Below are 15,120 nucleotides of genomic sequence, written 5' to 3' on the forward strand. Positions count from 1 at the left end.
TAGAACTTATAAGAAGTACATAATATATTGAATATCATTTAGTATATTTGTGTGAAACAAATTTATTTTACATGGAATTATATACATTTACATTATAATGGGGTGATACAAAGCATGTCTTTAATTACAGCCTTATGTTTACTTAAAAATTGTTACTGATAGTGAAGTACTAAACTTTGCAAATGTTTTTAAAAATAAATTCGAATAGATTTGTTTATTATAGTGTCACACATTCTAACATGTTTTCTTGAGTATAAGAAAATGAAGTTAAGTTTGAACTAATTCACTGGATATTGCACAAAACCATGGTCATTCATTAATTCAGAAAATACTTATTGAGAGCTTGCTAGCTTTCCTTATACGAGTCACTTGGGATATAGTGGAGAACATGGGTATGCACCTGGGGGTGTGTTCCTTGTGAACGTTTTGTGTTATGAACAGTGTCATCTGTCATGTGTCCTCTTATGGGGAAAATCTGCAATACATACTAGACTGAGCACTGATTTAGGAATGAAGATCTCGATTAAGAGCCTACCATATATCTTATTACAAAAAATTTTTAATCTGAAGCCCATGAACCACATAAAGTTGACAGTTTTTAAGTATAGGGATCTCTTTGGGAGGAAGAGAGTTAAGAGGCTTATAGTAGATCAAAGCTTTCACCAGCCTTCCAAAAGATTAAAGACTATGTGTTTAATAGCTTATTATTTTCTCTGAGGCCTTAGCTCTTATTTGTAATAACTACACATTCAATTCCTTTTTCACTGGATTGTTGTGGGATTCAAATCTGGTAATGATGTTACGTTAAATACTATAAAGGTTAATATTTATAGAAATAAAAATCTTTATTATATTACAGCATTCTTTTTTATTCTTCCTAGTGATCCCAACTGGTGGAAAGGTGAAACCCATCAAGGCATGGGGTTATTTCCCTCTAATTTTGTGACTGCAGATCTCACTGCTGAACCAGAAATGAGTGAGTATTTTCTTAATGAAAGTTAACTAAGTTCAGCTTTCTAGAGCAGGGACTCTCAAATGTTAGTGTCTCTGAGGTGTTTATCAGAAATGTAGCTTCCTGGTCAGTGGATTATTTACCAGAAATCATCTAAGAATTGTCATCTGTCTACCATGATTATCTTTAGACAGACTATAAACTTTCTTAAAAAGAAAGGGATATGTACACACACACACCCCCCTTTGTAAAAATGTGCATTAAGAAGTGTTAATGGAATTTATGCATTATGTATTTTCATTATCAGTTGATAAAGTTTGACATATGCAGTTTAACCTCATGGAGAATTCTTTCTATTCAAAGGCTGAGCCCATTTCTCTAGGATTCTAGCCTCAAACTTGGAAGCTGTGGCCTCTAAGTTTGGCTTTCCTAGGCCCCATGGGCCATAACCAATCGTATAAATATAGAGCCATAACCAATCATATAAATATTTTCTGTTTGATTTTCCAATCTTTCCTGACTAGGAGAAATAAACCAGAAAGTGGGGCCAAGAAGAAAAAGTGATATGACTGACAGGCATAAGAGTTGCTGAAGATGTAACTACTGGTAGCCTCTGAAAACGCTAGTATACAGTAGACTATTTTTCTTTATAATATTGTACTTCAATGAATTTTCATAATGATGAGTTTGAGTCGTCAAGATTAAGTCATAACTTCCCTCTAAGGAAACAGAAATATGTTCTGGTCTAGAAAGATATCTATTCGTGATTAATGTTTAGAATGTTAAGAGTTTTTGTATAAAAGTGAGTAAGCTACAGTTACCTGGCAGAATATCTCAGCTCATCTTTCTATAATGCCATGTAGAAGTAATCAACTTTATAAACCGCAAGATGCTTAGGTCTTTTTTAGTTTACAAGAATTTTAAGAAAGGATCTGTCCTAGTCATCTTTTTATTTCCAACAGCATGTATTACTAAATCTTATCTAGAATATAGACTATGTATACAAATATTTATACAATAAGTGATATAAAAATGTATATATAGATATATATGTTAACAATACAGAGATACTTTTCTTTGAACACTTCTCTTTCAAGAGAAGGCTTAACAACAAACCAGATATTCACTTTCATATAGACAGGTTCCTGATACCCATTCCTTTAATGGAGTTCTTTTTTGTAAGAAGTAAAAAAAAAAAAAACATGTTGTAGAATTTTGTTTAAATGGCAGTGCATACTGTGCCAAGTTTTTAACTTGGGCCGATAGTGGTGGGGTTTGTTTGTTTTGGGGATTTTGTTTTGTTTTGTTTTGTTTTGTTTGTGTGTGTTGAATTAGATATTGGAAAGGGTAGAATTGTCTTGGATTTATTCTGTTTAAGATGAGATCCAGGATCTTATGTAGATCATGTAGCCAATTCATCTTTTTTCTCATCATATAGTATTGTGTAGCTTTAAAGTGAATCTTCTAGCTCATATGTTTCACTCTGGACCACCTAAAACAGGAACATCAGAGCTTACATAATGGAGTTAATAGTTCTCAAGCTTAGAAAACAAGTACTAGCATGATCCTCATAGCGTCATTCTTTATGAGGAAACAAAGGGCCACTTCACTTAATGTGTCAAGTAGAAATACCTGCCCTACTTAACTTCATTTTGTTTTGGAGATGCAGTAAGATACTGTGAAAGCACTTTATCTTTTAAATATATAAATATAATATTTTATCTATATCTATGAAGATATATACACACAATATACATACAGCCATGTGTACATAGTAATAGTTCCTATGAGAAAAAGCACTGCAAACTTGTATACAGTTAGCTGTTAGGATATGAAGTCTACCATATGTCTCTTATGGGTAGCAGCCAATATAGTGCTGTCCCAGCTTCTACTTGTTAATAGCTCAAGATATATGAAGTAAAAATATGTATAGCAGATGTCTCTTTTTCTCACATGAGAAAATGAAATCAGCTGAAACTTTTTTCTGTATGTAGAATTTTGCTTTATGGTGACTTGAATAGGATGAATGTATTTCTTATGTTGGAAACTAAACTATTTCCATTTTATATGGACTTACACAGCATAGAATATGTAAGTGATATGACTTCTTTTCTTACTGTAAAATCTCAGGCTAGATTCCAGTAGTTCGGGCTAGTAGAGCCAGATATATTGGCACTCAAATCCAGGCTTTGCCATTTGTTAGCCCTCACCTGTGCAAGAGTTTATAAATCTTTCTAAGCCACTGTTAACCTCATTTATGAAATGGATGTATCTCATAAGATTGGATTATAAATTCATTGGAGGAAATGTAATATGTATTACCTTAAGCACATTTAGTAGTTTAATAGATACTATTTCCCTTCCTTAATTCTGCCTCTTTCCCCACCCTCTCTTTCATCCTAATTCTTAATATTCTTATGAATACTGATTGATCACATTGATAAAAGGATGAACAATTCAGAAAAGAAGTTCATTTCTTTAAAGCTATATGTGCTTCTCAGTGTTATTTTGGAGAAGGTTAATTGCTATGTTAATCATATCCTCATATGTACTAGTAAATATTATGTTGACTGGATTTTTAAAGATTGCTTTGTCGAGTAAGAGAAATATGTGTTTCTGGACAATGGTTTGCAGGTCCCTTAGTAATCTTTTTTTTTTCCCCCTCACCATTGCAAAGAATAATGTAACTAAAGAATACAGGCTGATTTATTGGGAAATTCAGATTCCTGCCAAGGCCACTTTTAAATTCTTTACTGACTTGGATGTCTTTCTCTTTTTAAAAACTCTGAGTAGAATGCTGGAGAACATACAGCTAACTTTCCAGTTTATTACATTGAAATAGCATGGTTTATCAAATGAGTTTTCTTTGAAAGGATGGGTAATTTAAAAAGAGAGTTTATTTTTAATTGCAGAGTTCATTTATGTCATTGTAAATCTTTGCTTTTTGTTCACCAGTTTACTAAACTCTCTTGTGTAGATGGTGATTAATCTGTTTCAGAAATATACCTCTTATTTTTAATTAAGTATCTTTTATGGAAAATGTAAAATCTTTAGAAGAGAAAATTAAGAAATCTTGACATAAAGTAATATTCTGTCATTATTGCCTAAATCTGCAACCTAATGATTCCTTAAATTGTTTGTCTCAGTTTGAAAGGAATATGAGAAAACCCAGATTCTCTCTTGGAACTTAAATTGCTTTCAAATAAAAATTTAAATTTATCGTAAGGAAAAGACTAATGTTACATGTTTTACAGTTAAAACGGAGAAGAAGACGGTACAATTTAGTGATGATGTTCAGGTAGAAACAATAGAGCCAGAGCCGGAACAAGCCTTTATTGATGAAGTAAGTGATTTCCTCTGTGAGAGGGGTTCATACTTGGAATTGAAGTTGAAATGTTTTTCTTGTCTTCTTTGAAAAAATTGATTACTTGATTAATGCATGTATTTTATTGTTATAAAAATTCAAGCAATATAGACAAAGCAAAGATTATCCTTGAATCTTCCTCTCTAGTCCCATTCTTACCATGTCAGTACATATAGTTGTACCTCATTTTAAATTCTTGCTTAATATTTCTTAGAATGGCTACATCATTTTTAATTATTGTGTTGGACACTAAGGTTGTTTACAGTATTTGTGAGTTTTTTTGCCGTTACAGACACTATTGTGAGATTTTGAGGGGATATATTTCAAAGAATAACTATTTTAAAATATCAGTATTTAATGCTCTGGGAATTATATTCTTTGTAACATTTTAAACTTATGATGAAAAATGTGATGTCATCTCCAAAATATTTGAATGGGATTTATAGATTTTTAGCCTTCTTTTAGAGAGCCAGAGCACAAAGTTATAGAGTGTTCTTTTAGAAAAATAAGTGGTAGAATGTGCTGGGAGCCAAGGAATCAGCTGGGTCAGGTAGAGTTATGTTTGGCCTATTGCATTTCATAAGAAAGTGTGTGTAGGGTCAGACTAGTGGTCTGTCTTGTTAATTGACTTTCACTTTACTATCCCCTCTTTTTCTTTCTTTCTTTTTTTTTGCTGTAGGCAAACTTTTCTGACTTGTGCCTTCTCTTTTAGACTACTTGAAACTTTGAATTTTTTACATTGAAAAAATAATATCCATTTCAAAATACAAATTTTTTGAGTTTAGAAGAGGTTTTTATATACTTCACTTTTATTCTCTAGTAAATTAATTCATCTCTCAAACTGGTCTTCTATACAGAATACACAGGGTTGTTGTTTTTTTTTTTTTTTTTTGGTTAAAATAACATCTGTGCTTAGAATTGGTAATCTACATTATTTACCTAATGTACCTATATTTAATAACATAACCATGTAAAAACCATGCATGGAGAAAAGTTTGTAATAATTACAGTAATCTTTGTTACATGAGCTCTATATTTTGATTTTTAAAAAACCTACATATAAATAGATATGTACTTACATAATGTATAGGTATATTTATGTAGTGATGGTTTCATTAGTCCCATTGGTTCTTACAACAAAAGATTCTGAAATAGATCTAAGTTATTGCTTTGAGATGTCTTCCAGCTTTTCCCACATAGAATAGAGAAACCGCAAACTGAAACATTGGTGGAAAGAAAATGTAGGCTAAGTCCTTAAGGCCCTACTTAGAACAAGAACAGCTGTGATATAGCTGAGCTATGCCTTACTAAAACAACCGCTACATTCACCATAGCGGAGAAGTAATACTGAGTTATTAGTCATAAGTAATGCCATCTTGAGAGAGAGGTTACACCTGTCAGCATGGCAGGGCTACAGCTGCTTCAAAACAGAGTGAATTCCACTGGCATGACATAAGAGATTGAAGAACTCACACATTGTAAGTCTAAATGTGGCTCTATTTCTTCTCATTTAAGAGATTCTCTCTCTGTTAGCAATTTCAAAAATAAGTAGAGCTTTTTCAAGGCTCTGATTTCACATAGTACTAAAGAGTACACAGGTACTAAATACATAAAAGCAAAATTAAAGTCTCCGTATCTGTGAATTCCAAAAGTTCTCCATCCATTATCTTATTAACTATGTGAGAACATGTTCTTGAGTAGTGATTTGTTACTTTTTATTTAAATTGTTTTTTTGTAGGATAAAATGGACCAATTGCTACAGATGTTACAAAGTACAGATCCCAGTGATGATCAGCCAGATCTTCCAGAGTTACTTCATCTTGAAGGTAAACCTTGTTTTCGATTTACCTGCAAATAAAGATTAATTAGAGATTATATCTAGTGTTCTGTTAACAGAATAGCTTATATTTAAATAAAATTGAAAATGATATAAAAGTGTATTTCTCATTCTTCTGTGACCCAGTTTATATGCAGTTTAAACCTTTGGTAGAATTCAAATTCTTATACTTTTCTATCCAAATTAAATATTTTATTCAAAATATTCAAATATTTTATTCAACATTTTAGAATGTTATAAAATAAAAATTGGATTTTAATGTTTTTGAGATCAAGAAAATCAATTTTGGATTCTGTGGGCTAAGGTTAATTAATATAATTTTTATTACTCCAAGTTAGATCTTGTATTTTTCAAATCATATGAATATCCATCAGAGATTTGTCATCTTCTGCTATATTTTCTTATATTTTTTCAAATCTTGTCATCTTAGCAATGTGTCACCAGATGGGACCTCTCATTGATGAAAAGCTGGAAGATATCGATAGGTAAAAGAACATGTGCTGTCTCTGTATTGTGTACCTTCTTTCCCAGAGTTGTCTGTAAACTGCATACTGGACTAGAGCTGCCAGTATGCAGTTTACAGACAACTGCATACTTAATTAATTTAAGTATGCATACTTAAGTACTGCATACTTTTTAATTTCATTTATTGTTTTATTTTTTTATTTTTTACAGACAACTGCATACTTAATTTAAGTATGCATATTTAAGTACTGCATACTTTTTAATTTCATTTATTGTTTTATTTTTTTATTTGTTAATATTTTTTATTTTTTATTCTATTTTATTTTATTTTTAAATGTTTTATTCTACTTTATTTATTTTGTTTTTTACTTTTAAAATTTATTTTATTTTTATTTTTGTTTTTATTTACATTTGCCAGAGGAGCCAGTTCTCATTCATTTATTTTCTATTAGATGTAAAAATTTGAATTAGACTTCTCTCTCCCTTTTTTTTCAAGTGAGGATTTATTTGACTTTCACTATATTAGTCTTTTTTATACAATAAGAGTTAACTATTATAATCATATTTCCCACAAGTGGCATTACCAGAGCCCAAATGACCCATCTATTATTAACTAAGGCGACCTAGATTTTTCGAGATAAAGTCAAGTATGATAAGATAGAGTTCTCCCAGCATAGTATGTAAGCCTTAAATAGTTACAGTTGCCTTGGAGCTAAAATGCAAGATATTGTCTCTTAGAAGATTAAATTTTTAATGTCTACTTATGCCACTTTTTGCTATTTTTGCTATTTTGATGTCTTATTATTTAAAATATTGTATCATTTAAATAGCAATTATGTTTCAAATTATTGTATGATATTTCAGAAAACATTCAGAACTCTCAGAACTTAATGTTAAAGTGATGGAGGCACTTTCACTGTACACCAAGTTAATGAATGAAGACCCAATGTATTCCATGTATGCAAAATTACAGAATCAGCAGTATTATATGCAGTCATCTGGTGTTTCTGCTGCTCAGGTAAGCTTTTAAAAACTCAAATATACAAGTATATCATTTTAGATTCTCATAGCTATTTGGAATAACTGTTTTTATAAAATGTGAAACTTTCTAAAAGTAATGTTTAGAATAAAAATAAAGTGTAAAATAATTTTTTACTTGACAAACTCAATTTATAATATACCAATTAAGCCAATGGGGTTTTTTTTTTGGTAATCGTTTTTCTGCAGGAGTGTCATCAGAATCACTTACCAAGCTTTTTAAAAAATACAGATACTTTTTTTCCCCACCCCCAACCTACTGAAACAGAATCTTCAGAAGTGAGGCCCAAACACCTGTATATTTTAAAGCTTCATATGAATTCTGTGGTTAAAAACTGCAGCTTTTTGTCTGAGTAAAATTTCTAATTGTTAGTAAATTCTTCAGAGTATATGTAGTTTTCAGTTTTACAGTGAGCTGCTATAATCTGGATTTTCCCCCTTCCTTTACATGAGAGCTCATGTGCAACATGGAGCCCTTTCCTAACGCTCGCCCCAAGCAACTATTTCAAGAGCCCCTTTCCCACACACTCTAAGTGCGGGATGTAGGCAGTTATTGCCAGGGACTCCATTTTATCCGTGCAGAATTTGCACAAACTTTGTGCAAATTAATTTTTTGTGCAGATTAATTTTTTTTTTTTTAAAGCATGGTCCATTTCCCCTGAAATAAGGGCCCAGAACTCTGGAAATGAGTATCCAGGCCTGAGTAATGTGGGGCTAGATGACACCTACTCACTTGAACCAAAAAAAAAAAACACAAACGAAAACCTTTCATGTTCAGTTTGCGAAGGACAAAAAAAAAAAAAAAAAAAAAAAAATGCACTTATGAGGATTGGCATAGCTGTATTTATAATGAAGACATTTTAGATTCTGGTGCCAGCTGAGTCTCTTAGGGCTTAACAGAAGTGCTGAGATGATTGTTGTCTTGTCTCCTGATGATTGTGTTACCAAGTTAACAGATGGTAAGAGTCTTACTGCATAGACAGTGGAGTTCTCTTCTCAGACATGTGACATGGAAGAATCTAATGAATAATAAAGAAAATTAGAACATTATGTATGTTTAAGGTTTTGGGGCATTTAAAACTTCAGTCTCTTTAGATTAAAACAAGTACAGTTTTTAGATTCAGGGGTAGGAAAACAACGGCCTAGGGGCCAAATCCAGCTTCTCATCTGTTTTTTTAAATAAACTTCCTGGAAACCATCCATTCTCATTAGTTTATACATTGTTTCTGGCCACTTTCTGTATTGGTTGAGTTCAGTAGTTGTGACAAAGATCATATGGCCCACAATGCCTGAAATATTTACTACCTGGACCTCTACAAAAAAGTTCGCTTACCCCTGCTTTAGAAAGCTTGTTCTATGTTCAGTAAACTAATTTAGAAAATATAAATTGTATCTATAAACAAATACAATCTATTGATATAAAAAGTTCAAAGACACTTTCTAAACATCCTTTGGAATTCCTTTTAGGGAAGTTCTTAAAATATCAATGTGGAAAAAGATTATATTAGTATAAAGTTTTAAGATAAATTCCTTTACTACTTCTGTATAGAAACACAGGTTTAGCTGATGTTTTACCTAAGAAAAATCTTCAGAAGCCAACTTTGCTGAAAAGTGGTTTTTTAAATGTCTATCAACAGAAGTAACTTAAAAAAAAAGATTTCAGAGATGTAATCCTTGTTCTTTTTGTAACTGAATGTCTCTACAAAGAAAGTTTGGCATGCCTGTTAAAAATCTTAGAGAATGTAATTGTGTTATTTTGATGTTCTAGGTGTATCCAGGGCCTCCTCAAGCTGGCACCTACATGGTTGCAGGAACTGCCCAAATGAGCCATCTCCAGAGCTACAGTCTTCCCCCGGAGCAACTGTCTTCTCTCAGCCAAGGAGCTGTTCCACCATCTGCGAACCCAGCCCTTCCTAGTCAGACTCAGGCTTCTTACCCTAAGTAATTTGATCATTGACTGTTGTTTGGAATTAATGTTATTAAAACTCTTCAAGATCCCTTGATCATGTGTAGTTATAAGAACTGGATAAGAAAAATCCAGAGTAGACATCATCGGTGATACCAGATGGTTAGCCCTCTTTGTGGTGATGAGTGGATGCTGTAGAGAACCCCTGCAGTGTTGCAGTACTAGCTGGCAAGCCAGTCTTCTGTTGTACTGACTCGTTGAATTGCTGTATTTTGGTTTTAACTCTGTCATAATTTGTTTTCGTTTTCATTCAAGTCTATGATGATATTTGTGAAGGACTTTAATGAAACTTAGATTTGATAATTATAATTTATGGTTTTCTATAAATTTTATATAAAGTTTAAATGTTTTTATCATTATTATTTCAGGATTTATGTTTCTGGGCTGTTTCTTAAAAATATTTTCTTTTTGCCCTGTATTGGAATTTAGTATATATCACTGCAGAGTAAACCATTTGAAAAGAGACAATGAAAGGAGCTATTTGCTCCTGTGGTTCATAGGCTAGTATCTGAATATAAAATGACAGGCTCAATGTTTTGGTCATTTACTTAAGTAATACCGTCTCTCACATCATAAAATGATTATATGTTATGTAATTTATAATTATATAAATGCCTTTTCTGCTAAGCCGAAGTCTTTCCCTTGAAACAAATAAAAGATGGGCTTCAAGGGTTCACCAGTGTGTAATTTTGAAGTCACGAAATGCCAATTCACAATAGGAGCTTCTTGGTGGTACAGGCACAATTTCTAGAAACTTTGTTCAGTAGTGGAGTTACCCAGGAATGCTACTACACTGCCCTTACTGTTGTGTTCATCCTCAGAAGAGTCATCCTCTGGGGATGCATGGGGATTTGCAAACATTATTTTATGGTCATATCTAGTATCCTGAAGTGACTTAAGAAGGAGGGTAATGGTGTGTGTGGGGGGCCTATTATAGTATCAAAGAACAGAGTACTCCCTGCTGGGTTATATAGCCCAGGCAAAAAAATTTTAGATGTAGCTTTTTTTCCCCAGAACTTCTTTCTTTTAAGTTGAAATTTGATGAAAATGAATACTCTTACATAGAAAATAAGCAAACAGGTAGGGAGCAGCTATTGTTAGAAGAATAGCACACTGCCTTAAAACCAGATATGGAGTAGAGGTAGGTATTGTCGAGAAATCAGCCTGTGTGCGTGAATTATGTAGGAACCCCTTAGATATTTTAGCATTATCCAGAAATGCTGCCTCTTCCTTCCTCAGCAAGCCCTCTGTTATTGTGTCACATGCTACCCTCCCTACCTTGTTCCTAGAGATTACATGGGGCTCATTCTTAGTTCAGGGCCATGAGGAATTTCCTTGTAAATGAGAGAATCCTTTGGTAGATGCTTTAAGCAAGCCGTGCTATAGAACTGTAACACCTTGATGCTGTTCTCCCCTTCAGTTCTGCCACTTTATCTTGTGCTGCTTTTTACTCTTTGTTCACTCTGCTTCAGCCGTCATGGCCTCCTTTCTGTTCCTTGAACATGTCTGGCATTTCTCTTCTCAAAGGCTTCTGTGCTTGCCATTCATTCTCTTTGCGTGGTAAGCTTTTTCCCTGCTAGGTAATTGGTGTGACTCCCGCTCTCAGTTTTTTCAGGTCTCTGCTTAAATGTTGCCTTATCTGAGACTTCTTCCCCTGCCACCCTAGATAAGCCAGGATCTCTTGTTTCAGGAACTGATGGTCTCCTACTCTGTTTTATTTTTCTGTGTACCAGTTATTACCACTTGACATGTTATAAATTTGTTTATTATCTTTTTTCTTTTACTAGAATATAAGCTCCATGATGAGAGAGACTTTTTTTTCCTTCTTTATAATATTCCCAGTGCTTAAAATAAGTATTTGGCACATTATAGGTATTTAATAAATATTTATTGACTGTTTATTGAATAGTTTTCCTTTTTCTCTCTAAATTGGTATGTAAGTCAATATCGATCTAATTGAGTGTTTTTTCTTTCCCTCCACAGCACGATGGTCAGTTCTGTTCAAGGAAATACATATCCCAACCAGGCTTCAGTATACAGTCCTCCTCCTACTGCTGCTGCTGCTGCTGCTGCTGCTGCTGCTGATGCCACTATATACCAGAATGCAGGAACTAATATGTCCCATGTGCCAAACTATAATTTAACATCATCAACGCTGCCTCAGCCAGGAGGCAGCCAACCGCCACCTCAACCGCAGCAACCATATTCTCAGAAGGCTCTGCTATAGGATTTGGGATACCTCTTTGTGGCAAATATCTGCTAAATGCCGCTGACAATGTTATGAGATTCTTTGATATTTTAAAGTTTATCCTCAGCTTATAGGAATCTGTCTTGGTCAACAAGGTCAAATATTCAGGAAGGTAGAACTCTCTTCAATTTGCACTGACTTTTTAGAGGTTCTCCCCTCCCCCTCCCCCAGAGGAATGAAACTACTTACAACATTTAATTCTTTCATAATACGAAAGAATTGTCTCATAGAATTACCCGATCTGCAAAAAGTCAAACTAATGAAAACTGTTGTGGCAAATGTTATGTACATATATTGCTATGTAACTTCATTAGTGGTCATTCAGAATCACAGTGGTGATCATGTGAATATATTTAACACTGTTAAATTAATTTACATTGTTATTTTAATCATGAACAACTACCGTGTTTCATAATGTTTTGTGTAAATTTAAGATAATTACACTATCCTTTTAAACTGTAAGAACAAAGCTGTAGCATATTTACATGAGGAATTATGTTGTCGCTATTTCAGTTTCACATTAAACTGAACCTTCCTTCGACTACTTGTGAGCTAAACATATGTATATTATGTCCTTCTATAGCCTCTGCATACTACTAGCTGTCATCACACCAGCATACAGTAGCTAAATTTTTGGTGCAGTAACAGCAAATGATGTTCCCTTTTAAACTTTTACATTTTGGCATGATATTGCAGAATATTGTGGGTCCATGAGACAAAATTAAGTAGGATCACGTTCTTTATATCTTATTTTTAAAGAAATAATGTTGATTTACTTTTTCCTAGTTGAAGATAGTAATTAGGTTTATAAGCTGTATACTGTGTTTATTGGTGGCAGTGATGCCAAAGATAGAGGCAATGGATAGAAATTTTTAAACTGGAAAGAAACCATGAATAACACTACATTTTCAGTCTCTTGTAGTTATTTAGGACATTAAGAAAAAATTGATTCATCTGTCTTATCCCACTACTAGTCTTTTATATATGTCTTTAACACATTGTATCCTTTAATTCTTCATTAAAATGGATATAAGTAGATGTTTCAAAGTAATCAATATTCCTGGCTTTGCTTAACAGTTTGTATATTTATTCTTATCTTTCAAACTCAATTATGGGGCTGCTCTCTCTCAGAATTCTAATGGAATTATGTTGGCTTCCTATTCAGGAGCATTTTTGAATGAATGTTTTTCTTTTGATCCATATGAAATGTGTTTTACACTGACATTTTAATCCTAAATATTTATAATTTTCCTGGTTGTGCTATGCTATTATTTAACACTATTATTTAAACAACTGAAAAATCGAGTTGGGTATCATATTAAAGGAATTGATTTAACAGGTTTCACACCATAAATGAACATTTAATTTGTATTTTCTGCCCGTTCTAATCAGATAACTTGTTTCTTTCTCTTTTGACAAATAATTCCATCTTTGACAAAGAATCTTAATGGTGACCAATTTTATAGGTTCAAATTTAAAGCACCATCTTCAGAATAAGTGTTTTACCCAGATGTTGTGTTTTTCAGACTTTTTGTTGCTCTTAGATAATAATTTTTAAATTTGAATTCAAACTTTACATTAAAAAATTTTAATATGTTTTTTTGATAGACTTTGTCAGATTGTAATCTTCATTCCACTTTGAATATTCTAGTTTAACTGATACACTTTTTCCCAAGTCATGTTGTATTTTTCTCTTTGTCTTTTGATAAATTCCTATTTACTAATAGCAAATGTATCATTTCCCCATTTTATTTTGAGATCTTTCATGCTATAAAATCAATTACATGTTCACTTTTTGCCCTGTAAAAGTCAAAGAATGGTAAAATGAAAAAAAGCTACCCTTATTACAGTGCATATACATTTTTTTAACCTATTACTATATATGCTTATAAAAGTTTGTGATGAATACTTAAAACTGATATTATATCGGTGTGTGCTTTTCATTTGTTAGATGGAAAAATACCAGATGGAAAAAATGCCAATGAAAAGGAAGCACTGGATTTTCTGTCTTTCAGATGACGTGGCAAGGACAAGAATAGGAAAAGACCATTTAGGAGCACAGTGATTTTGTTCTGAGACCAGTGTATGTGTTATACTTTCAAAAATACTTTTCTTTAAACTGTAACTATCTTTTTTAAAAAAGGAATAGAATTATGTATAAAACACACTAACTATAATGTGAATTTCTGTGAAGCAGGTTTTACTTCTCAGTTTATTTTCTTAAAAAGTTTGTGTATCCATAAACCAGTGACATCTGAGTGGAAAAATTCAGTTCAGTTACTGTCTAGCATAAATAGCCTGCAAACGCCATGGCCAGTTTGATGTGATAATGTATGTCAATGCCCTAAACGTACTAGGAGCAATATATGATATGTACTTACTGTGATTTTATAGTCTTTTCTAACTCCGTGGTCCTCCTTCACTGTTACCTGTCCCTCCTACTCAGCGAAAGACCTTATTACGTGCCTATAGATGCCCTTCTTTATGTTAGAAACTTCTGAAGCTTTGTTTCCACATCTCTTAATTTTTGTGTTTAAAATGTTTAATAGACCACTGGTATTCTTTTCTGATAGATACAGTTTTTATATATGACATGTATAATTCAAATTGAAAAACATCTTTAGTCCAAAGCTTCAAGTTTATATAAGACAAATTAGTACCCTCTATGATAAACTATGCAGCTATAAAACCTATATAAATTGTTTTCTAAAATGAAGTGCATTGGTATATTTGGTTAGGGTTTTATCTGTTTAATGCACGAAAATCAGTTTTCTTCTTATATATTTCCTTGGTTTACTTACCAATTGTACTAATAATTATAGCTTCCTGTTATCACTTTTTAATTATTTAAGAATATAGTTTAAAATTTTCACTCGTATCATTTTCTATTTTTGTTGTTGTTGTTAATTAACTGCTTGTACCCCTTAGAATAAAATATATAGAAGAAACTTACCTAAATATTTTCTGAAAGGCCTTATGTTTAGTTATCTTTTATTTAGAATCATTGTTCGATTAAGTGTTCTTGTCAGGTGTTTATAGAGTATTTTCTATACTATTTATAATGACGTGCACCCCCTGGTTCTTAAGCAAACTGAGTTTTATGTATTTTTTTAGTATGATCTTCCTTTGAAGTTACAAAGCATAGTAGTTTTTTTGGAGTTTTCTTACCTTTCCTTATGATGTTACAGAGCATTTTAAATACAATATTTGAAATCTTAGATTTCCTTGCTGAACAAAATTTAACACTTTA

General features: G+C 32.5%; 1 protein-coding gene across 1 annotated transcript in view; it reads left to right on the forward strand.

Annotated features, from left to right (window-relative positions):
- Positions 1-13,789, forward strand: part of STAM (signal transducing adaptor molecule) — a 54,545-nt gene extending 40,756 nt beyond the window's left edge. The window contains exons 8-14 of the mRNA XM_011364374.2: positions 882-976; positions 4,207-4,295; positions 6,055-6,142; positions 6,584-6,638; positions 7,483-7,636; positions 9,425-9,597; positions 11,606-13,789. Of these exons, the coding sequence (XP_011362676.1) occupies positions 882-976; positions 4,207-4,295; positions 6,055-6,142; positions 6,584-6,638; positions 7,483-7,636; positions 9,425-9,597; positions 11,606-11,849 (898 nt within the window). The 3' untranslated portion in view covers positions 11,850-13,789. The remainder of the gene's footprint in view (positions 1-881; positions 977-4,206; positions 4,296-6,054; positions 6,143-6,583; positions 6,639-7,482; positions 7,637-9,424; positions 9,598-11,605) is intronic.
- The last annotated feature ends 1,331 nt before the right edge of the window (positions 13,790-15,120 follow it).

This window comes from Pteropus vampyrus, unplaced genomic scaffold, assembly GCF_000151845.1.
Source record: "Pteropus vampyrus isolate Shadow unplaced genomic scaffold, Pvam_2.0 Scaffold96, whole genome shotgun sequence".
Classification (NCBI taxonomy): Eukaryota; Metazoa; Chordata; class Mammalia; order Chiroptera; family Pteropodidae; genus Pteropus; species Pteropus vampyrus.